Raw genomic sequence first — 25,640 nt, forward strand, 5'->3', positions numbered from 1 at the left:
TACTAGTACTCAGAGTGTGGTCCACCGATTAATTCCAGTCCAGAACCACTTGTTACCAGCCTGTAACAGGTACCAAAACTAAGAAGCTGTTTAGAAACGTACTAATTTGAGTATTTTATATCTGTTGAACCTAATAATAATAAAGAAGTGTGCTTACATTATTCATGTCTTCTTTAATTTCCTTTTTCTAGAAATTAATTTTTATTGTATATTATAAAAGTGTCAGTTTACAACAGTTTGAAAGTAAAACATGAAACAAAAGTGGTCTTTGACCACAAAGTTTTAGAAGTCTGACCCACTAATCGCAATAAGACTAATAAGTGGGGGAGCCCATAAAGTGTTCAAATTATAAGCTTAAAGTGACAAATGACTAATGTCATGCCAATTACACCCTGGTTCACTGCTGGAAAAGCTGAAGTTAAAAACTGAAAGAGGAAGAGGTGCCAGCTGACTTAGTCAGTAGAGCATGTGACTCTTGATTTTGGGGTCGTGAGTTCAAGCTCCACGCTAGGCATAGAGTCTACTAAAAAAAAACAAAAACGAAAAGACTGAAAGGGGAGTCCCTCAGTACGTCTAAGGCAGCAGCAGAACTCAAGCCCCTCACTTGCTAGCCCCCCATTCCCACCGCTCCTTGCTGTTACTTCGTCATCAGGAACCATTCACAAAATAGTTCAATAAACTATTGTTTTTGTATTAAATATTTAATTCACAAAAATGCAAGTGAATTATTTATTGTAAATGAGAATTATTGGATAGATATCTAGGATTTCATACCATTGAGTCTTAGCTGATATTTCTCAACTATCTTCAGAAGTTCAGCGCATGTCTCTTGAATGGAGTGAAAAACCTTTGAAATACAAATTTTATTAGGACAATCTACAGAACCATAAGCAAATATAATATATATGTTATAAGCACTTTGAAAGCAGAACATTTCCTTTTAAGTGCTATGTCTGTTTTCCTCGACTTCGATGTACTTCACTATTGGTTTTATTTTATTTTATTTAAGATTTTTATTTATTTATTTATTTATTTGTCAGAAAGAGAAAGAGAGAGAGCGAGCGAGCGCATAGGCAGACAGAGTGGCAGGCAGAGTCAGAGGGAGAAGCAGGCTCCCCGCGGAGCAGGGAGCCTGATGTGGGACTCGATCCCAGGACGCTGGGATCATGACCTGAGCCGAAGGCAGCTGCCCAACCAACTGAGCCACCCAGGCGTCCCTGGTTTTATTTTTGATATAGAAAATTGAGATTCCCCCAAAAGGGCTGGAAAAAATGGTGATAAATACATGGGAATTAATAAAAATTTGTAACTGTGGAGTCTGTCCTCCTCTCAGCTCCAAACTAGCTAAATAACAAAAATGTAAATCCAATATAAACTGGATCAAATAGTGCCAATTACAGATGAAAAGAGTATAGATAACCTTAGAAAATGTTAACTCTCAATCTGGCTTTTCTGCAATATTATCTTTAGCATAACAGGTGAGTGAATTACCATAAAAATTAAGTAATATATTATAACATCAAAAATAAATTACTTCCAGATTGTTTTTGTTTGGGATTGTCCCTTCATTACCACTGTTACAAATAGCTAACAGAAAAATAAAACATCCAGTAGACACCCATTTCAAAGTAAGCACATGAAAATTTGAGATTAGGACACATTATACACATGAGATGACTCTTCATACATATCTATAAATTAAGGTTTTCCCAGGAAGATGGGGTGGCATAGGTTTTAGGGTACAGCCTTCTTCCCACAAAGTGCTCTGCTGAAGAACTTTTACAAGACTTTAATTCAAAAAGACCTTGGCACTGTAGCATAGTATTAGGCACTAATAACCTTTTGAGTATCAAATAAATTTCCAATATCACCATTGAGCCTGTGTATTCCCTCTCTGAAACAGTTTTCTTATTATTTTGATATGTGATTAGACCCAAGGAAGATCAGTGATAGACACTAAAATCTAAATGGAGGAGCAACCATCAACTTTCCATATAAGGTTAGGTATGTTTGAAATGAATTTGGTAGATGGAATTGGCAACTTAAAAAGCTGTTTTAAAATCACATGGAAGGGCGCCTGGGTGGCTCAGTGGGTTAAGCCGCTGCCTTCGGCTCAGGTCATGATCTCAGAGTCCTGGGATCGAGTCCCGCATCGGGCTCTCTGCTCCGCAGGGAGCCTGCTTCCCTCTCTCTCTCTGCCTGCCTCTCCATCTACTTGTGATTTCTCTCTGTCATATAAATAAATAAAAATCTAAAAAAAAAAAAAATAAATAAAAAAAAAATAAAATCACATGGAAGACTAGAAAAAGATATAAAAATGATTGTTCTAGGGTGCCTGGGTGGCTCAGTGGGTTAAAGCCTCTGCCTTCTGCTCAGGTCATGATCCCAGGGTCCTGGGATCGAGGCCTGCATTGGGCTCTCTGCTCAGCTGGGAGCCTGCTTCCCCCTCTCTCTGCCTACTTGCGATCTCTGTCTGTCAAATAAGTAAAATCTTTTTTTTTAATTTAAAAACATTAAAAATGATTGTTCTACTATGATGAAATGATTATAGTTGTTTTTTCCCCCCATGGGTCTTTGAAAGATTTATATACAACTGCTTTTTATTTTTAGAATGAATTTTTTTTAATGTAAGGGGAAGTATAATTTGACAAAACTGTAATATATTTAAAGCATATAACATGATGATATAAGTATACATTCAATGAAAAATTTTCTCAATCTTAAAAAATAAAATAATGTGGGAGAAAGTATTTGGGTGATTTCAAGTATTTGTCTAATGGACAAGAAAATATGCCACACAGATTACCTAACAATGTAAAACAGGACAGGACAGTAAAATTTACTTATGTGGGAATATATGTGGAAACAGTAAAGAGTTCCTTTAGCCTCAAAATACTGATTACTTAGGGGCGCCTGGGTGGCTCAGTGGGCTAAGCTGCTGCCTTCGGCTCAGGTCATCATTTCAGGGTCCTGGGATTGAGTCCCACATCGGGCTCTCTGTTCAGCAGGGAGCCTGCTTCCCCCCCCCCCCTGCCTGCCTCTCTGCCTACTTGTGATCTCTGTTAAATAGATAAATAAAATCTTTTTAAAAAAAATACTGATTACTTATAATCAAGTCCCTTCATTTTTTTCAACACTTGTCATTGAATCATAAGAAGAATACTTTTCAAAACAGATAGTACAAGCTTGTTAATTTGTTATCTATTTCTACATTTGTTATGGCCATGACATAACTTTATGTTTTGTAGAATAAAAATACTTAGTAGATTATGACCTATTTAACGAGATCTGTACTTTTAAGGATTGCAACAAATGATTATATTCCAAGCATAATAGAACTCCTGCTTGGAAATATTTTTAAAAAGTTATTTTCAATTAGTATACATACATGGAATTAGTAAACCTGCATTTAAAAACCCAGACCTTTTTGTATATATCGGAGACTTTTCTCCAATTAGTTTAATTACTTAAAAGTGTAAAACACTTACAGGTCTAAAGTAGTTTCATGGTAATTACTTATTTTATTTAAAATGAAAAACATAGCCAAAAAACACATTACAAAATACTTTAATAACTCTATCCCTTAATTATACAGAAACAAAGACTAACTTTAAAAATCCTCACTCAGGGGACACTAGCAGGCAGACTCAGTCAGTGGAGCATGTAACTCTTGATCTCAGGGCTGTGAGCCCCACAATGGGTGTAGAGATTATTTAAATAAAGAAATGAACTTTAAAAAATAATAAAAAAATAAAAAACCTCATTATTTGATTTCAGTTAATTTCAATGAGATATAAGATGACACATAAAAGTAGCACAAAAATTACAACATGATATATAATGAATATATGGTCTCAATTAAGAATATAATTAATTAATTAATATTTAGCTTAAAAACTAATACTTGCACCAGAGAAATTATTTAATTATTCTTTCTCTAATTTATGAGTACCAGTTCTGCCGATTCTCAACTTGTGAGAATTGTGACCTCCTATGCAGAAGATCTGATTGTGGGGGAATAGCTCAGTGGTAGAGAATTTGACTGCAGAAGATCTGTTTGACAGATGAATACAATTAAACATTCTATTATCAAATTTGCAAGCTCTTCAGTTATAGTCCCAAAGAATAACCACTTACATGCAACATAAAGAATCCTCAAATTTACCTCGAGTTTAGCATCCAGTTCAGCATCAGATGCCACCACGTGCTCATCCTCCTTTTTTCCTGTTGCTTTGATAAAGACTTGTTTAGTTTTCCAGTATTTCTTCTGCATTCTGCTAACTACTGACTGGTTATCTTCTGGTCTGGGTTGCCCAAAGGAATCCATGGAGTGACTACAAAGAAAAGACTAACATTTCTTAAATTTTTTTCAATAATATATATCTAATCAGCGAGTATTTAATCCGATTGAAAAAGTGAAAGATACTAAATGGAATATTAATGTTAATAACTTTACATAATATTTGGTCTGTATGGTCTAAACTTATGACACAACTTGCACAAGTAACGGGCAAAAAGATTAATGATGCTTACATTAATTTCAGTTAGGAGACAAAGGTGATAAAACTATTAAAATTTTGTAATAATGATTAGAAATAACTTTATTTTATTTAACCGTCTATTTATGGACATCTATTAGTTTCTAATATTTACCTTGTAATAATACTGCAAAATGAACTTATACACACATCTTTGCATGTTATTATCATTTCCTTTAAAAAGTCTGCTATAGTTACAACTGCTATGTCAGAATACACATTTAATAAATACTCGTAGCTATGCAAACACTCAGATACACACTCTTTTATAACTCAAAGAAATACTTTAGTATCCAATAAATAAACAAAAATAAAAATCTTAGGTGTAGGGGAGATATGTTAGCAATAAAAATGGGAGCAGCCTGGCTGGCTCAGAAAAGCATTCGACTCTTGATCTTAGGGTCACAAGTCTGAGTTATTTATAAAAATTATTTAAAAAAAAAAGAAAGAAAGAAAGAAAGAAATTGCAACCTGTCAACTTGAAAATTAATGTCTAAGTAATTCCCCTGGGTAGCCATCTGGCCCTGGGTTCTTATTTGTTAGGAGACTTTTGATTATTGCTTCAATTTCCTTACTGGTTATGGGTCTGTTCAGGTTTTCTATTTCTTCCTGGTTCAATTTTGGTAGTTTATATGTCTCTAGGAATGAAGCCATTTCTTCCAGATTGTCTAATTTGCTGGTGTGTAGTTGCTTATAATATGTTCTTATAATTGTTTGTATTTCCTTGGTGTGGGTTGGATGCTCTTTAGCCTCCATGTATTTGAGTTCTTTCCAACTTTCCTCTTGTGGTTAAGTTCTAGTTTCAAAGCACTATGGTCCAAAAATATGCAGGGAATGATCTCAATATTTTGATACCAGTTGAGACCTGATGTGATCTCTTCTGGAGAGTGTTCCATGCACACTAGAGAAGAATGTGTATTCTGCTGCTTTGGGATGGTATGTTCTGAATGTATCTGTGAAGTCCATCTGGTCCAGTGTGTCATTTAAAGCCTTTATTTCCTTGTCAATTTTTTGCTTAAATCATCTGTCCATTTCAGTGAGGGAGGTGTTAAAGTCCACTACTATTATTGTATTATTGTTGATGTGTCTCTCTGATTTTGTTATTAATTGGCTTATATAATTAGCTGCTCCCATGTTAGGGACATAGATATTTAAAATTCTTAGGTCTTCTTGTTGGGTAGACCCTCTAAGTATTATATAATGTCCTTCCTCATTTCTTATTATAGTCTTCAGCTTAAAATCTAATTTGTCTGATATAAGGATTACCACTCCAGCTTTGTTTTGATGTCCATTAGCATGGTAAATGATTTTCCACCCCCTCCCTTTCATCCTGGAGTTGTCTTTGGGTCTAAAATGAGTTTCTTGCAGACAGTATATCGATGAGTCTTGTTTTTTTTTTTTTAAAGATTTTATTTATTTATCAGAGGGAGAGGGGGAGAGAGCGAGCACAGGCAGACAGAATGGCAGGCAGAGGCAGAGAGAGAAGCAGGCTCCCTGCTGAGCAAGGAGCCCGATGTGGGACTCAATCCCAGGACGCTGGGATCATGACCTGAGCCGAAGGCAGCTGCTTAACCAACTGAGCCACCCAGGCGTCCCGAGTCTTGTTTTTTAAATCCAATCTGATACTCTGCGCTTTTTGATTGGGGCATTTAGCACATTTACATTCAGGGTAACTACTAAAAGATATGAATTTAGTGCTGCTGTATTGCCTGTAAGGTGACTATTACTGTATATTGTCTCCCTTCATTTCTGTTCTATGTTACTTTTAGACTTTCTCTTTGTTTAGAGGATCCCTTTCAATATTTCCTGTAGGGTTGGTTTGGTATTTGCAAATTGTTTTAGTTTTTGTTTCTCCCAGAAGCTTTTTATCTCTCCTTTTATTTTCAATGACAGCCTAGCTGAATATAGTTTTTTTGTTTTTTGTTTGTATTCTTGGCTGCATACTTTTCTTATTCAGTGCTCTGAATATATCATGCCAGTCCTTTCTGGCTTGCCAGGTCTCTGTGGATAGGTCTGCTGCTAATCTAATGTTTCTACCACTGTTGGTTACCGACCTCTTGTTCTGAGCTGCTTTCAGGATATTCTCTTTGTCTCTGAGACTTGTAAGTTGTACTATTAGATGACAGGGTGTTGACTTATTTTTATTGTGCCTCCTGGATTTTGATGCCTGTGTCCTTCCCCAAATTAGGGAAGTTCTCTGTAATAATCTTCTCTGATTTACCTTCTGCCCCTCTCTCTCTTTCCTCTTCTTCTGGGATCCCGATTATTCTAATATTGGTTCATCTTATGGTATCACTTATCTCTTGAATTCTCTCCTCATGACCCAGTAGTTATTTATCTTTTTCTCAGCTTCTTTATTCTCCATCATTTGGTCTTCTATATTGCTAATTCTCTCTTCTGCCTCATTTATCCTAGTAGTTACAGCCTCCATTTCCAATTACACCTCATTAATAGCCTTTTTTATTTTGACTTGGTTAGATTTTAGTTCTTTTGTTTCTCCAGGAAGGGATTCTCTAGTGTCATCTATGCTTTTTTTCAAGCCCAGCTATTGTCTTTGTAATAGTAATTTTGAACTCTAGTTCTGACATCTTACTAATATCCATATTCATTAGGTCCCTGGCAGTTGGCACTGCCTCTTTTTCTTTGAGGTGAGTTTTTCTGTTTTGTCATTTTGTACAGAGAAGAATAGATGAATGAGAGAACAGAATGCTAGAAGGGTAACAACAACCCCAGAAAAATATATACTAAACAAATCAGAAAAGACTTGAAACTGGGGGGAAAGTAAGGGGTGGCGGGAGAAGAAGAAAATGATCAGGCTGGTGAATAGAACAGAGCCACACACGAGATTTTGGGTGTATTTTGGTCTGTTAGAAATACTTCCTCCCAAAATTTTAAAGAAAGAAAAACTTATATATATACAAAAATAAGGGTAAATACAATGAAGGGATGGAATAGGATTGTAAAGATGAAAATTTTAAAAGACTTTTAAAAAGGAATTGATAAAATGTTGGTTGAAAAAAGAAAGAAAATAAATAAAATTTTTTAAAAAGGGGAGAATGTGATCAGGTGGGAGACTAGAACAAAGCATATACTAGGTAAAGGCTATCTTTCAGTTTGTTAGAAGAAACTGTACCCAAAAAGTTTAAATAAATAAATGTGTGTGTGTGTGTGTGTGCGCGTGTGTGTGTGTGAAATAAGGTTAAATATAATGAAGGGATAGAATATGACTGTACAAATGAAAATTTAAAAAGATTTTTAGAAGGATTTGATAAGATGTTGGTTGAAAAGGAAAGAAGAAACATTCAAAAAATAGAAAAAGAAAAAAATAAAGAAATTTTTAACAATTAACTTGAAAGACTAAAGAATCATGGGGGAAAAGTCATGAATTGTATGTGCTGTATTCCCCTAACGCTGGAGTTTTGCAGTTCTCATTGATGGGTAAACTTGGTCTTGGCTGGATGTTCTTGCTTATCTTCAGGGAGAGGGGCCTGAATCAAAGCAATCAAATGTCTTTGCTGGAGGTGGAACTACACTGCCCTTGCCAGGGCCCAGGCTAAGTAATCTGGTTTGCTCTTGGTAGCTAAGTAGTCTAGGTTTGCTCTTGGTACCTTTTGTTCCCTGAAAGCTTTCTATACAGCTGTGGATGATGAGAATGAAAATGGCGGCCTCCTAATTTCTGGTCCCAGAGGAGCTGAGAACTTAGCGTCTGCCTCCTCAGTGCATCCTCAGAGAAAAGCAGTCAATCACTCCTGTCTTCTTGCTCTGGCCACACTCCATGCTCACCCAGCCTGTGACCAAGCATTTCTTTTTTTTCTTTAAAGAATTCATTCAGGGCGCCTGGGTGGCTCAGTGGGTTAAGCCGCTGCCTTCGGCTCAGGTCATGATCTCAGAGTCCTGGGATCGAGTCCCGCATCGGGCTCTCTGCTCAGCGGAGAGCCTGCTTCTCTCTCTCTCTCTCTGCCTGCCTCTCCATCTACTTGTGATTTCTCTCTGTCAAATAAATAAATAAAATCTTTAAAAAAAAAAAAAAGAATTCATTCATTCATTCATTCATTCATTCATTTATTTATTTGACAGAGATCACAAGTATGCAGAGAGGCAGGTGGGGGGGGGGGAAGCAGGCTCCCCGCCAAGCAGAGAACTGGATGCAGGGCTCAATCCCAGGACCCCAAGATCATGACCTGAGCCAAAGGCAGAGGCTTACCCCACTGAGCCACTCAGGTGCCCTTGACCAAGGATTTCTGTCTCTGGCACACAACCCCATTTGGCATCTCCAAACTCAGCAGATTTCTGTGGCATGCTCCTGCGCCACTCCTCCCAGGGGAGGAAGGGGAGTCTACCTGGATCTGCCTCTTGTTGGGTCCCTGCTCAAAGAGTAGTGGTCCAATTGTGTCATGGATCAGTTTATGGCATCCCCGAGCTGAGACAGGTAGTCAGTTTCTAGACATTCTCTGAATACTCTGCTTTGGATATCCTCCTGGATTCCTGGCAGTTCAGGTCTGTTAACATTTAAATTATATTATATATATAAATGCAGAACCTCTCATATGTGATGCTGGATAATATGGCTGGACATAAGTTGAGACAGAAAATAGAGAATTTAATCTCGGTACAAAATCAAATTGGATTTGATACAATCATTATACTGTTCCCACACATGAAGAATCTTGAGGGAAAACTTGCAGTTCATCTTTCCTGTCCAATTTCTGTCTGCTTTTGGTTGCTCTTGACTGCTTCCAATTAGTTTTCCTCCCAGACTATTATTAGCATGAGGGTCAGTCCAATTGTATGACAAACCGCTGATTTCTTCTACTAAGCTGAATGCAAGTTCAGGCCATATCAATTAAGAGAACAAAATTCCAGGGAGCATCAGAAGAGAACATCTCTTCCCTGCTCCTACTTCAACGCTGACAGAGCTCAAATAGTATATTCCTTGCCTCTCTCCACTCCCTCACTATGTCCTTCATGGAGAAGAAAATATAATTTACCAGACTAGACTTGAGAAAAATAAACTTAACCCTCCCTTTTCTCTCTGTAAAGAAGCTATCCTGACTGCAGAGAGCACACATTTCCTGGCAAGGGGAGGATAGTGGCTGAGGGGGTAAATCTGCAAAAGATGGGATTTGCACATTTGTGGTTTTTTACTAAGGGCACTGCTGAAACTGCTTGCCACTGGAGGTAGGTTGAACAGAAAGCAAAATCTTATAGGCTTGAGATATCAAGTTCAAGGCTGATGAACTACAGAAATTTAGGAAGGATATCCCAAAAGAGCGGGAGCAAAGGAGATGATCCCTAAAATCTGTATATAAAGTCCTCCCAAGACCTGTGCTGATTACTAAACTAATCATGAAGTGAGGGAAGGGACTCCAAGGATGCTGGCAGAAAAAACAAACAAACAAACAAACAAACAAACAAAAAACGGCTGGAAACTAAAGTAAGTAAAGATTCAAGCTACTACCGCTATAGAGGAGAATGTCTAGAGCTTGAGTTCAGCCTAGTTATCTGCCCTCTAGAAAAAAAGCTATTCTTCAGAAAAGCAAAACAGAATCCAGAGTCTCTAAAACTCATCATTTAAAATGCCAAGTAACTGGGGCACCTGGGTGGCTCAGTGGGTTAAGCCTCTGACTTTGGCTCTGGGTCCTTGGATTGAGCCTTGCATCGGGCTCTCTACTCAGCAGGGAGTTCGCTTCCTCCTCTCTCTCTGTCTGCCTGTCTACTTGTGATCTCTCTCTCTCTCTCTGTCAAATAAATAAATAAATAAATAAATGGGGCGCCTGGGTGGCTCAGTGGGTTAAAGCCTCTGCCTTCAGCTCAGGTCATGATTCAGGGTCCTGAGATTGAGCCACACATCGGGCTCTCTGCTCAGTAGGGAGCCTGCTTCCCCCTCTGTCTCTGCCTGCCTCTCTCCCTACTTATGATTTCTGTCTGTCAAATAAATAAATAAATAAATCTTTTATTTTATTTTATTTTTTTAAGATTTTTTTTTTTTGACAGAGGGAGAGAGAGATCACAAGCAGGCAGAGAAAATTATGTTATGTACATATTATGTACAGGGCAAGAAAAAAGCAAATTACAGGCAGTTTCTCAATGAAAACAACAAAAACCAGACTACAGTGGAGGAATATATTTAGGGTACTGAATGAAAGAAAACAAACTATCAGCCCATAATCTGTATCTATCAAAACTATCCTTTAAAAATGAAAGTAAAATACATTTTCAGATAAAGAACCAAGAGAATCCATGGCTGGGGGACTTTCAGAAATGCTAACATTTTCTTCAGCTGAATGAAAATTTTAACAGTAATTTGGATCCACAGGAAATAATAAAGATAACTGGAATTAGTAAGGTTTTGGGGTAAATATGAGCTTTTCCTTTCTTAATTTCTTTAAAAGTTTGGGCACCTGAGTGTCTCGGTTGGTTAAGCAGCTGCCTTCAGTTCAGGGTCCTGGGATCAAGCCCCGCCTTGGAGTCCCTGCTCAACAGGGAGTCCGCTTCTTACTCTGCCCTGCCCAATCCCCTTGTGCTCTCTCTGCAAAATAAAATCTTTTTTTAAAACTTCTTTAAAAGTCATAGTTCAACATATGCAGACAAAAATAAAATAGCTCAATTATCAACATTCTGCCATTTTAAAAGTAGACTTTTCATTTCTTTAAGGATTTATTCATCTTAGAGAGAGCAAGAGCGAAAGGGGCTGAGGAAGGAGAGAGAATCCCAAGCAGAGATCCCATACTGAGTGCATAATTGGGGGGATCTCAATCCCAGGACCCCGAGATTTATGACCTGAGCTGAGACCAAGAGTCAGACACTTAACTGACTGCACCACCCAGGTACCCCAATAATCTGCCATATTTTTATCATTCATACTTTCCTAATCCTACCACCTCATTCTATCATCATCATCATTAATACATGGCTCTTTTTGGTAATATTTACATACACTGATGTGTATAATTTGGGGCTATATACTTTTGACAAATGGATATTATGGTATAGAATATTTCTAATGCCCCAGAAAATTCCCCTGTATCCTTTTTCAGGCAATGCCTAGCCTATAAGAAATAATAACAGTTTTTATTTTTTTTACCTCAGTTTCTCCTTCTCTAGTTAGGGCTTTTTTTAAATTGCTGAATAGTAATCCATTGTGTGAATGTAACAACAGGTCTTCATTTTTTACTACTGTAAGTAAAGCTGCTATGAACTACTTGTGATCTTTATTTCAAATAAATAAATAAAATCTTTTTTAAAAAATCTAGATGAACAATTTCCTGTATTTTCTTTCTTTTTTTTTTAAAGCTATTATTGACCCATGGAAGACTCATTTTCTTGTTTGTTCATTTACTTGTGTATTGATTCTTTAACTTCTTCCTCATTTCCATCTCTCCTTACAGTCATTCTGATGTGCTTGAATGTGTACTTTTTTTAATTCGAATGTAGTCTTGTAAAATGAGTTATATACACATTCTAATATATAAAAATGATACAGTGCTGCAGATTTTATTTCTGACTTTTTGGGTGTTTTTCACTCAGCCCTTGTTTTTAGGTTCTACATATGTTGCTATGTATGTATCTGTTCTGTTGTTTCCATTACACAACATTCTTTATTGTTTAATTCTTTGAGGATAGAATCCTCATGTCTTAGCGCATCTATTGCAGTCAATGAGAAGTCTGTTTTTCTGTACTGTTTTTTTTTGGGGGGGGGGTTAAATTCCTCAGTACAATCTTTCAATTTAAGAATTCTCTTTTCAGTTTTGTATAGAGTTCATCCCAGCCTTTAAGATTTGTTTTTTAATATCCAGTGACTATTTCTTTCTTCTGTAATTTTCAAGATTTCTAATTGGTTCCTCATATTCCTCTTCTTGTCCTTTATAACGGTGACCATCCTATAATTTTTCACTTTGGCACCCTAAATATATAGAATTCTAAGACTCTTCTACAAAATTATTTTTTACCTGGAATGAATTCATGTTCCAAATGTTGATTTTGTTTAATTTTATTAGGCTCATTTTGAGTACAGAATCTTTAATTTTTTCCTTCTTCCCTCTGTGGTTATTTTATTTCTCCTTATTAGTGGCTATACAGTTGTTTTTCATTCACCTTCAGGGTTCCTACTTCCACAGAATCTTACACTGTTGTTTTAGGGCACCTGTCGTAGTGATATCTGAAATACCATTGATCTAATCAGGTTTGAAAGAATGGTGTATGGGAAACACTTAATTTCTACCAACCTGGAGAAACTGACCTCCTAGATACCAGAGACTATTTCTATATTGAGAGCTCAGCACATCTGTTTCAGCCCCATTTACTTCTTTATTTTTCCACTTTGTTTTGGTTTATGCTTACCTTATTATCTAGGCAAGATACATCTTTTTGGATTTGCTTCTAAATTTCTTTTCTAATTGCCATGAGTTGAGAGCAAATGTTACTATGCCGTCTTAACTAGAAATCTACTTTATTTCCAGTAAGAGTACAATTTCTTTTTTTTACTTGAACACAGTCACCATATAGAACATTTTATTCCTTTTTGCACCATATAATATTTAAATGTTTTAGCTATTTCTTGGATTTGGAGTACAAATCTTAAAATAGAACAAATCAATATTCTCTTTAGAGGTAGTTCTATACTCACTTTAACATCTCATTACTGTGACATCACTAAAAAGGAAGCAAAACAGACTGATTGTAATATGCAGACTGATGAAAGTACTAAAATCCCTTGAGAAAAATAATCTGTAAAGACTTTTGGCTAAATATAACATAATTGCTTGATGCAATTAAGAAAATACATTAGACAAGTTTGCTGTTTAATATTAATGAAAACTCCTGATTACTCTGGCTCCCAAGCCATAACTTTTATTACAAACACAATCAGCATTTCCTCAAAGAATCAGAGTTTGTTAATGATTTCAACTAATGATATGAAACAGTCCAAAATGTCAACTAATTTTTTCTCTACAGTGGGATAAAGAGTGATAATTTTCTGTAGTTTCCAAATTTACTACAATTAACATATAAAACTAGCTTTTGTGTAACTATTATTATTTTGAAAAATGTTTACTTGATTATCAAGCCCATTTCTATCTTTTTGGCTTTGTCTTTTTCACTTTTATTTATCATTATTATTAGGTAGTACTAGCAAGCCCTTATCCAAAGTGAGAGTCATTCCATTCATTCATTGTTAAAGTACACATTAAATAGTTATGCTTTTATACAATTTTATTTATGAATTAGTAAGTGTATAAAAGAAGTCTAAGGGGGCCTGGGTGGCTCAGTGGGTTAAGCCTCTGCGTTCTGCTCAGGTCATGATCTCAGGGTCCTGGGATTGAGTCCCACATCAGGCTCTCTGCTCAGCAGGGAGCCTGCTTTCCACCCTCCTCTGCCTGCCTCTCTGCCTACTTGTGATCTCTGTCAAATAAATAAATAAAATCTTTAAAAAAATAAGTCTGAGGAGGTAAAAGTTATTACAAAGACTGTGTATTAATATCACATATACATTATTGACAAGGGAACTCCTATTCCCTTCTCCTGCCAACAATCTCACACCTATTAATAATAGAAAGAAGATTAGAATTCAGGTGTTCTAGGTCCACAAGTGAAATATTGAAGAAACACAGAGATCTTAACAGCATGAGACAAGAAAATGTCATTTCAAAAACAGGCTGAAGAAGGAAAATGTAGGTAGGTGATAGATTGTAAAGGTCTCTATATTTTATTTTTATTTTATTTTTTTTTAAGATTTTATTTATTTGACAGAGAGAGAGAGAGAGAGAGGTCACAAGTAGGCAGAGAGAGAGGGGAAGCAGGCTCTCCGCTGAGAAGAGAGCCCGATGCGGGACTCGATCCCAGCACCCCGAGATCATGACCTGAGCTGAAGACAGAGGCTTAACCCACTGAGCCACCCAGGCACCCCACTATATTTTATTTAATAGGTATTGTGGGCCGATAAATGTTTTTGAGCAGCAGAAAGATCGTTCATAACAATCTTTCCACATTCCAGACATAATAAGAATCAGGACCAGGAATATTACCATAAGAACAGATGTGAAGGAAGAATCTACAGAATTTGGTTAGTAATGACTTAACAGTTTTGCCCCTGAACAATAAGGAGGTTTAGAAGAAATGGGAACATTATGCATCTGATGTGTGAAATTCTGAGTTTGAAATGGTAAGTGGCATCTGAGTTCACAGAAATATCTAAAAGCAATTACAACTGTAGTGATAAAGATTATTTCAAGCTTGGGTCTCTAGTCGGACTGCCTAGGTTTGAACCTAGTAACTCTACTACGTCTCGCTGTGGGACCTTGTGTGAGTTACATTAATCTCTCTGACCTTTATTTTCTCATCAGTAAAACAGGAATAATGAAGTAAATAGATTGGTGTAAGAATTAAATGTGAAAATACATGTAAAGCACTTAGAACAGATATTGTTGATATTTAAGAAGCATTATTGTATACTTTCTCATTTTAAATTTTATTGGTGCTCAGATTAGAAATGGTGATTTGGGGCACATGTGGGTGGCTCAGTCGGTTAAGTGTCTGATTCTTAATTTCGGCTTAGCTCATGATCTCAGGGTTATCTGACTGAGCCCCATGGCGGAGTCTGCACTGCACTGGACATGGAGCCTGCTTAAGATTCTCTCTCCCTCTCAGACAAACCACAAGACTCTTAATCTCAGGAAACAAACTGAGGGTTGCTGGAGGGGAGGGAATGGATGGAATGGGGTGGCTGGTGATGGACATTGGGGAGAGTGTGTGCTGTGAACTGTACCCCCGAAACAAATATTAACAAATATGTTAATAAATTTTAAAAAGCTTCTCTCTCTCCCTCTCACTCTGCCCCTTCCCCATCAAAAAAAAAAAAAAAAAAAAAAAAGAATAGAAAAGAAAAAGGAAAAAAAATGGTGACTTGGGAATTAGCTAAAAAAAGACAGTTAAACAGTAAGAACTGATGGGACCTTCAAAAAAGAAAGCAGAAAGGTGGTAAAATTTAGAGAGGGTTCGAGGAAGGTGAATCAAATTCAGACCAGGTTCTTGGTATTGTGCTATGGATTCACCATGATATGAATGATACAGGTTAATGAGAAATGTGTTCTTTATATAATAGATATTTAAATCACATAACTAAAAGAAATTGAACTTCAGAGGTTATCTAGTTTAGCTATTTTGGTTCAAAAGGGATGGAGACATCTATAAAATGAGAATAATAGAAGGCTTATAAAAACCTTTTCACAACTAAGAGTACAGAACAATTACATAAAGAAAACACATTCTATACAGAGTAGAGTGAAAAGCTGACATTAATTCTCTCAGCAGTGCTGTAAAGGGATTAGAGTATTTTTTATACTCATTTGTTACAAAATCATTCACCAGTATATTAGCAATACACTGTGCTTATTGAAATTTTCATTAGTAAGGTGACTGATCAATATGAACTTGGTAACATTAGACCATTTTTGACCTATAAAATGAGCAATTTCAGATGGTTCAACCTAATAAAAAGATCTCAAGTTCACCAATGTAATCTAGCTCATCTCTGAAGAATGTGGTTTGTGCACAAATGATCTGCTTACCCAAGAACACATCTCAACTCAAGTCAGGGATCTAGGCTGACTGCAAAACTGGTCTGCAGAGAAAAAATTAGTTCTGAGATGCTTTTTTGCTACAACAGCAGACATAAGTAGATCCACCAGATTGCATGGTCCACAAAGCTGTACTTACTGACTATATGGCCTTTTACCAAAAAAAAAAAAAAAAAAAAGTTTACAAACCCCTGACCTAGACCATGATTCTCAAAATTATAAGGAATCATCATAAGTCTCTTTAAGGTTTACTGTTTGTAATAAGACAATGCCTATCTTTGTTCATATGTATACACACATATATGTACACATACATTATATATATGTTTTATATATATATAAAATATATAATTTTTAAAGATACTACCTGACTAATCTTTCATCAACTGTCCATTAATTTGGGAATGGTTTTTAGTTTTGGCCAATGAGTAGATTAAGTTTATTTGCCCCCTTTCCTGGATGGAGATAAACTGAAGCCCATTAAAATTATTAGGGACTACAGGAACCTTGGGTGGCTCAGTTGGTTAAGCAACTGCCTTCGAATCAGGTCATGATCCTGGAGTCCCAGGATCAAGTCCCGCATCAGTCTCCGTGCTTGGTGGAGAATCTGCTTCTCCCTCTGACCCTCCCCGCCGTAATGATCTCTCTCTTTCTCATCCTCTCTCAAATAAATAAAATCTTTAAGAAAAAGATTAACAAGGACTACAGATATGAAAGACTATCAAGTCACAGATTGAGAATCTGCCCTGAAACTGCCCTAAATAATATATTCTATATAAAGCATCAGCTTCAGTATTTGACTAGAATTGCATAAAAGTTATAAACATGAATCTTTTCAAATACATAAATTAACTATTGTTTAGCCAAACACAGTTTGGTTACTGAGATACCAGAAGCATTACAGTACTAGAGTAATTGAAATTAATAAATACAAAAGGGACACCTGGGTGGCTTAGTCAGTTAAGCGTCTTCCTGGTCTTGGGTTCGAGCCCTACTTTGGTCTTTCAGGCTCTCTGCTCAGTGGGGAGTGTGCTTCTCCCTTGCCTCCTGCTCTCCCTCAATCCCCACATGTGATCTCTTTCTCAAATAAATAAAATCTTTTAAAAATAAGATTAATAAATACAATGGACACTAGAATTAGTGTAGAACTAAATTAGCTGAAATTTCTAAGTAGTCTCAATAAGGAAGTCAGTTTCGAATGTACATTAAATGCTGGCTTTGTTCTGGGGGCTACAACTTGGCACTCCAATCATAACATCAATAAGGCAATGACCTGAGAAAAGCAGTTAAAATAAATATAGAGCTGTGTTTATCTAAAATAGAAGACAATACTTACCATTCAATCACAGACAGAGAGATCCTGTACTAAGAAGGTAGGTTGCCCACAGAGAGGTTACCATCTTGACCAAATATTCTTATTTAAATACATTTTTGTTTTAAGATTTTATTTATTTATTTGACAAAGAAAGACACAGCAAAAGAGGGAAAACAAGTAGGGGGATTGAGAGAGGGAGAAACACGCTTCCCACCCAGCAGGGAGCCCAATGCAGGGCTTGATCCCAGGACCCTGGTTTCACGACACAACTTGAGCTGAAGGCAGACACTTAACAACTGAGCCACTCAGGTGCTCCGTAACCAAATAGTTTTATAAAATGACTAGAGTTTAATCATTTTTAAAAAGATTTTTACTTATTTACTTGAGAGAAAGAGAGAGGGAGAGCACAGAGGGAGAGGAAAAGCAGACCCTTTCTGAGTAGGGGGCCCAATGTGGGACTTGTCTCAGGACTCTGGGATCATGAGCTGAGCTGAAGGCAGATGCTCAACTGACTTGAGTCACCCAGGTGCCCCTTTAATCTAGATTTTTTTAAAGATTATATTTATTTGAGTTTAATCATTTTTCTATAAGAATTCAAAATTATGCAGGGTGCCTGGGTGGCTCAGTGGGTTAAGCCGCTGCCTTCAGCTCAGGTCATGATCTCAGGGTCCTGGGATCGAGTCCCGCATCGGGCTCTCTGCTCAGCAGGGAGCCTGCTTCCTCCTCTCTCTCTCTCTGCCTCTCTGCCTACTTGTGATCTCTCTCTGTCAAATAAATAAAATCTTAAAAAAAAAAAAAAAGAATTCAAAATTATGCAGAAGGTAAAGTCTTAAGGGAGGCTTATGATACCTATATCTAGATGTTTCTGATAATCTTAGCATTACTACATACTAAAATAATAATTACACTTGTAGAACTCTTGACAATTTTTTAAATTGTCACACATTTCATCACCTTTGATCCTTATAATAACCCCAAAAGCTACAAATGTTAGATTTCATTATTCCAGTTTTATAGAGATCACTGAGGCTCTGTGAAATTGAGCGAAATTTCTCAAAAGAACATCTTGATATTTAACACATATCCAGGTCTTCTGACTCCACAAGCACAGTTCTTTTCCATTTTGAAGGCGGGAAAAATGTGATTCAAGATGTTTCCTACCTTATAGTGAGTTAAGTGAAATATATAATATCTAGTTCCTAATTTTCAGGTAACCCACTTCGAAAAACCTAGAGGTTTTCAGGAACTAGCTAGGTACATAAAAATTGGTGTTGCTTATAAGAATGAAGACGAGAGAGAGATATTAACAAAATTAACAAGTTCTGATTGCAAACTACATTTGAATTTCTAGTTACCATAAAATTTATTTTTATAGAAATAGTCTATAATTTCAGTAGTCAGTGTAATTTTAGTCTGTAAAGAAGTTAAAAAAAAACCAAAACAGATCAGAGCTCATTTTTTCCAAAAGTGATGCTTCAAGATTATCTACTTATTAGACTTTCTGCTTAAGAATTTACTATAGAGGGCGCCTGAGTGGCTCAGTGGGTTAAGCTGCTGCCTTCGGCTCAGGTCATGATCTCAGGGTCCTGGGATCGAGTCCCGCATCGGGCTCTCTGCTCAGCAGGGAGCCTGCTTCCCTCTCTCTCTCTCTCTCTGGCTGCCTCTCTGTCTACTTGTGATTTCTCTCTGTCAAATTAATAAATAAAATCTTAAAAAAAAAAGAATTTACTATAGAAATAATTTACTTATATCATTTTAATCATATCATTTCATAAAGAACAGAAAGAGCATTTAAAATAGATTATTGGAAAACAAAACTTGAAAAATATTAATGGAGTCAGTAAGACCATTCAAACCATAAACAGTATATTAAGAGGGGCTCTGGCTGGCTCAGTCAGTAGGGAGTGTGACTCTTGATCTCAGGGTCATGTGTTCAAGACCCATATTGGTTGTAGAGATTACTTAAATAAATATTTTTAATTAAAAAATAAGAAACAACAGTAACTAAAGGGGCACCTCGCTGGCCATCAGGGAAGCATATGACTTGATCTCAAAGTCATGAGTTCAAGCTCCACACTTGGTGTGGAAATTACTTTAAAAAAAATGTTTTTAATCTTAATAAGTTAAGGAAAAGGAAGTAAACTACAGAAGAAGTTTTATTTTTGAAAGAATCTTTTTAATAGTTTAAAGTATCAAAAATTAAATCTTTATGTTAAAAAGATATTAGAGCTAATCTCCAATGAAATTTAAGAATATTTCCAACTTCACTGCATATTTCCAGTCCTTTGCTATGCCCAATCTTCCCAAGTGCAGAGCCTCTCATGAGGACCCAATGGGATAACATATGCAAAATTGCTTTGAAAAATACAAAGTTGTGGGGTGCCTGGCTGGCTCATTTGGTAGAACATGCAACTCTTGATCTCAGGGTTGTGAGTTCAAGCCCCACATTAGGCACAGACTTTACTTTAAAAAATATAAATAAAGTTGAATGCAAGTATAAGACATTCTTTTAATTATTACATACAACCTATAAATATACTTGATCTTAGCCAAAAGGCTGAGAAGTTATTACATATAGCTTCTAAATAAACAAAAATACATAGGATATAAATTTTTAATTTTTTAAAAATTTCATTTATTTATTTGACAAAGAGAGAGAATAAAAGCAAGCAGAGTAGCAGGCAGAGGGGAAGGGAGAAGCAGGCTCCCATGGAGCCAGGAGTCTGATGTGGGGCTCCATCCCAGACCCTGGGATCATGACCTGAGCCGAAGGCAGACGCTTAACAGACTGAGCCACCCAGGTGCCCTGGATGTAAATTTTTAAAACATGAAACATGAAATTTATTTAACTGACTTAATTTTAAAGCTCAAGTTAAGAAATAACCTGGAAGAGGCTATTAAAAACAGAGTATTAAAAAACAGGGTACCCTGTTAAAAATGCAGATTGACCCCATGTACTTAACTGCTTTTCCTTCCCTAACCCACTAAAATAACAGTAAAAGAATAAAACAAAAATGTAAGCCATTAACTCATAAGTACAAAAAGAGTCAGTATAATGACAAGAGCAGATGAGAGACTTCAATACATTTTGGAGAGGAAGTTGTCCCCTAAGCTTTAACAGAGGAATGCTGATAAACAATAAGTTAATTACCTTAAGAATATCAAAAGACGTACCATTTGGAAGCAGAAGAAGGATTCATTGAAGTCTGTATACAGCTGGCTGGACCCCGAGGTCCCTTTCTAATCTGTGTCACTCAATGGGGGTTGAAGAATTGAACCAAGAACGTTCTGGACTTGGGCAAGACAACACAGCAGAAGACTCAACCTAAAAACAAAAGGATAAAGTGAAAGTCTACATACAGAACTGTTGAATATCAAGTGATTTTTCCATTCTTTGCTCACCAGTAGCAAAGCATCCCCTACCCCACACACAACCCTTTCCATTCCTTAGGAAAGACTGTAACATCTTTTCTCTGGAAAGAATTAAAAGCTCCAGAGTAAAGGATTATGTCATTTGGACATTATGAAAGGATGAATCTTTGCCTATTCGCTGTAGAGCAAAATATGCCACTAACAAGCTCAGTCATAAATACGAAGCTTCTGCTTAGTTTTACTAGTCTTCCTCTTAAATATAAATGAAAACCCAAAGATCAACAGATATCTGAGGGAAGTCTTCAATAAGAAAGACCTCTGACCCAAACCAACAAATAGAAAAAAGAAAAAAGCTGTGGGTAATTAAGAAAATATAGAAAGAAAACACAAATTAGTTACTTTGAGAGTAACTAGTACTCTCGAAGAGGAATAATAAAAGAATAAGAAAGGGTTCTCTGGGTGGCACAGTTGGTTGTCTCTGACTCTTGGTTTCAGCTCAGGTTATGATCTCAGGGTTGTGAGATTAAGCCCCATGTGGAGCTCTGAGCTCAGCATGGAATCTACTTGTGATTTCTCTCTGTCAAATAAATAAATAAAATCTTTAAAAAAATAAAAATTAAAATAAAAATAATTTAAAAATTTAACTTTTTTTCCTTTCAGATAGATTTTTTAAATTTCTTTTCAGCGTAACAGTATCCGTTGTTTTTGCACCACACCCAGTGCTCCATGCAATCCGTGCCCTCTCCAATATAACAAATGGAACATAAGCAAATTTTGAAAAGAAATATCTAGGCAAGGTAATATAGAAATAAGAAAAAACTTTCTTTTTAAGATTTTATTTATTTACTTGAGAGAGCGAGCACAGAGGGAGAGGGAGAGGTAAACCCCCATTGAGCAGAGGGCCCAATGCAGGACCCAATCCCAGGACCCAGGTGGAAAGCAAATGCTTAGCCAACTGAGCCATCCAGGAGCCCCTTTATTTTTAAATTAGAGAACTCACTTTTCATAAGTGAAAAGACAAACACCATTTGAAAGATAAGGACAAAACAAGAATAGGCAATTCACAAAAGAACTTCAAAGATGCAATGAATACACAAAAATGTTATCTCTTGTAACTCAAGATGCACAAACGTAAGAAAAGTATGTTCATCTGTTAGATGAGCAAGGATTTAAAAGGTTAATAGCTTCTGGGAAATGCATGCATGTTTGCATAATTCCTTTTGCTGACAAAAACAGAACCAAAATTAGAGAAGGAAACCCCTGTGCAAAATAGCCACATCTCAACAGTATTGATTCCAACAAATAAATCTCAGCTACCAGGTTTTGCATCATATTTAAAGAGGATGTCCAAATCTGCGATGCATCTCCTCTAATCTCAAACAGATTCAGTTTTGGCAGATTGAGTGGGTCCTGAAGAACACTTCCCCATAATCAATCACTAACTTGAAAACATGAGTCCTTAAAGACATAACAGCCAGACTTATGGAGAAAGCGGACAGCATTCTACCTGGTACCTATCTCCCTATCACAGCCTGGCAGAGAAGACTACTAAAGAAGAGATCATGGTGTTTAAGGTGGGGATGTCTCTCTTCTTCTAGTTTCCGTGAAGACAGACTTTCCATAAATCTTCCTAGTGTCTTGCCCCTTTACCCCTTAAGTGAGAAACCTGACTGGTGAGTTCATCATTGGTCCGCATTTTTTGAGTGGGGAGAGCTAATTTATCAAAAGTCTTAGGTAAACATGTCTATTACAAAGATCCAAAGTATCCCTTGGGTGGGCTACTCCAAGTCTGGGCTGGGGACAGACATATGAGAAGACCACCTATACCATACATATCTTCCAACAGCTCTCTCAACAATGAAGTTGATATTTTATCTCCACCTGCCTAACTAAGCTCTTTCGACCACATCTGAATTGGTTCCAATCTGAGGAAGGAACAAAAGAGCCAAGAAGTGTCATGTACTGGGCTCCCTAAACTTAGAGTTGCCATGACATTTTTTATTTTCCTCATCAGGAGCCCAAGCATGGCTGTAGAGAAAAGAAACAGTAAGCTAGTGGCCAACCTGCACAGCAGAGTAAAGCAGATCAATCAGAGATATGTCAGAATTGCTCTGTGTCTGGCGTGAATGTTTAACATGTGTTATGGGAACCTGCTTACAGAAAGCATATGACAACTGTGTCACCAAGCAGCCAGTTTAAAGAAGAGAGATCACGACAATGTGTTCAGTCTCCTGTCTCAGCCTCTAAAACAGATTTCCAATGACTTATGCCATTTTTGGGCAAAGAGCAGGCCAGAACTTTTCAACAATAAATAACATAAAAATGTAAGACTGCATAAGAGGAGAAGGGATCATAATGTGGAAAAGAGGGGGAAAAAACCACACATTTGAAGATCTTCATAAAATAGAATTTTAAAGAAGAACCACTTTGTAACAAATAAATAGAACATAAGTCCATAAAACAGATTTTTAAAAAGAGCTGAAACAAACAAAAGATGAAAAGAAAAAAAGAAAAAATGCCACAGTACTTGAAGTCATATTAGAAACAACTCCAAGTAGAAAAGATACTTCAGAAAGCCAAGTTAATAATAAGGATGACAAGCCAAGGAAAATCATTCAGAATCAATATGACAAAATAAAGGTGGTTAGACTCTAACAAAGTAGTCAGAACAAAGATGATAGATTTGTAAGATAAACAATTGAAATCTAACATAAGTAATATTCTTAGGGAGACAAACAATATGAAATAGCCAAAATATTCAAGGATATAGAAGTGAAAAACTGAAAGATCTTATTATGTATCAGGAAAAATTAACAAGAAATGATCAAGATTTAAGATATATTATGGAATGTTGCCAAATTTTAAGGATGGAAAAAGGATGCTTTTAGGATCTAGAAGAAACAGGGTCACCTACAAATTAAATAATTTATGCTGGCCTCATTCATCTCCTCAGCAACATTAGACAATGGATACAAGTGAGTACTGTGTACAATGTGGAGTGAAAAAGAATACAACTTGGGGGCACCTGGGTGGCTAAATCAGTTAAGCATCTGCCTTTGGCTCAGGTCATGATCCCAGAGTCCTGGGATCGAGTTCCCACTAGGGCTCCCAGTAGGACTCCCAGGGAGCCTGCTTTTCCTTCTCCCTCTGCTGTTCCCTCTGCTTGTGCTCTCGCTCTGTTAATACCTAAAATCTTAAAAAGGGAAGGAAGGAAGGAAAAGAAAAAGAATATGACATGGAATTTTCTACATAGGGGAATATAATTTTAATGGATATTTAACATTCCATTTAATGGATGTGTTATAATTTACTAAAATGGTACACTACTGATGGGTATTTAAAGATTGTTTCTGGAATATTATTAAATCATGCTGGATAAAAAATAAGAATGAACACATATGTATTATTTAAAATACATGCAAGTTTATCTATAGGTTAAAATCCTGGAAGTATGTTGGCTGAATCAAAGGGTATATACATTTAAAATTTGTCATCTTCCTAAATTGTCCTCCATAAACATTGTACTGATTTTTATGCCCACCAGTAATGGAGGAAAGTGCTTGTTCACTGCAACTCAGCATACTGTTATTAAATTTCTAATTTTTCTCTTATTTTTACAATAATTTTTATTGTTAATAATTTGGAATTATCTTACCATATTTTTAAAAAGATTTATCTATTTATTTGCGAGAGAGAGAGAGAGAGTGAGGGCACATGAGCCGGGGGTGGGAGGGATGAATGGCCAGAGAGAGAGGCAGAGAGAGAGAATCCTCAAGCCAACTCCCCAGTGAGTGTAAAGCCTGACATGGGGCTAGAACTCACAACCCCAAAGTCATGACCTGAACCAAAACCAAGAAACAGACACTTAACTGACTGAGCCACCCAGGCAACCCTATCTTAACATAATTCATCCACTGAAGACATCATCATAAAGGTACACCATTATTTTACATATCTCTATTGAAGAAAATGAGCTACAAAGTAAATGGTTTCAAGTCATCAATTTTCAAACCCATAAAAAATTCAGAGGGCTCTGGGATCATGACCTAAGCCCAAGGCAGACACTTAACCAACTGAGCCACCCAGACACCACCCTCTTCCCCCGCTTTAAAAAGATTTTATTTGAAAGAGCGAGAGCTCTCAAGAGAGAGCAGAGTGGGGAAGAGAGGAAGAAGCATTTTCTTAAGGATTTTTATCAAGAAAGGATGGCGTATTTTGCTGAATGCTTTTTCTTCATATATTGAGAGGATCATATGGTTCTTATCCTTTTTTTTTTTTTTATTAATGTGGTGTATCACATGTTCTGTGGATGTCGAAATTTGTGGATATTCCTGCAGCCCAGGAATAAATGCCTCTTGGTCATGTTGAAAAGATGTGCTCTATATACACACAACAGAATAATACTCCATCATCCAAAAGAATTAAATCTTGCCATTTGCAATGATGTGGCTAGAACTAGAGTATATTATGCTAAAACGAAGTAAGTCAGTCAGAGAAAAAGAAATACCTTATGATTTCACTCCCATGAGGAATCTAAGAAACAAAACAGATGAGCATAGGGGAAGGGAAGGAAAAATAAGATAAAAACAGAGAGAGGGGCAAAGTATAAGAGACTCTTAAATGCAGGGAACAGACTGAGGGTTGCTGGAGGAGAGGTGGGTGGGGGCATGGGGTACTTGGGTGATGGGCATAAGGAGGGCATGTGATGTCATGAGCACTGGGTGTTACATGAAACTGATGAATCATTAAATTCTACCTCTGAAACTAATACTACACTATATGTGAACTAACTTGAATTTAAATAAAATCCTGAAAGAACACAAAAAGCATAAATATGTT

The 25,640-nt window shown here is 36.6% G+C and overlaps 1 protein-coding gene across 2 annotated transcripts in view; it reads right to left on the bottom strand.

Annotated features, from left to right (window-relative positions):
* The window catches only part of ICA1L (islet cell autoantigen 1 like), a 65,179-nt gene that overhangs the window by 36,475 nt on the left and 3,064 nt on the right, over window positions 1-25,640 (bottom strand). For both annotated transcript variants that reach the window (XM_059393224.1, XM_059393225.1), the window contains exons 2-4: window positions 20,604-20,754; window positions 4,166-4,334; window positions 775-847 (exon numbers count right to left, since the gene is read on the bottom strand). In XM_059393224.1, the coding sequence (XP_059249207.1) occupies window positions 775-847; window positions 4,166-4,334; window positions 20,604-20,629 (268 nt within the window). In that variant the 5' untranslated portion in view covers window positions 20,630-20,754. The remainder of the gene's footprint in view (window positions 1-774; window positions 848-4,165; window positions 4,335-20,603; window positions 20,755-25,640) is intronic.

Source organism: Mustela nigripes, chromosome 3, assembly GCF_022355385.1.
Source record: "Mustela nigripes isolate SB6536 chromosome 3, MUSNIG.SB6536, whole genome shotgun sequence".
NCBI classification, from domain to species: Eukaryota; Metazoa; Chordata; class Mammalia; order Carnivora; family Mustelidae; genus Mustela; species Mustela nigripes.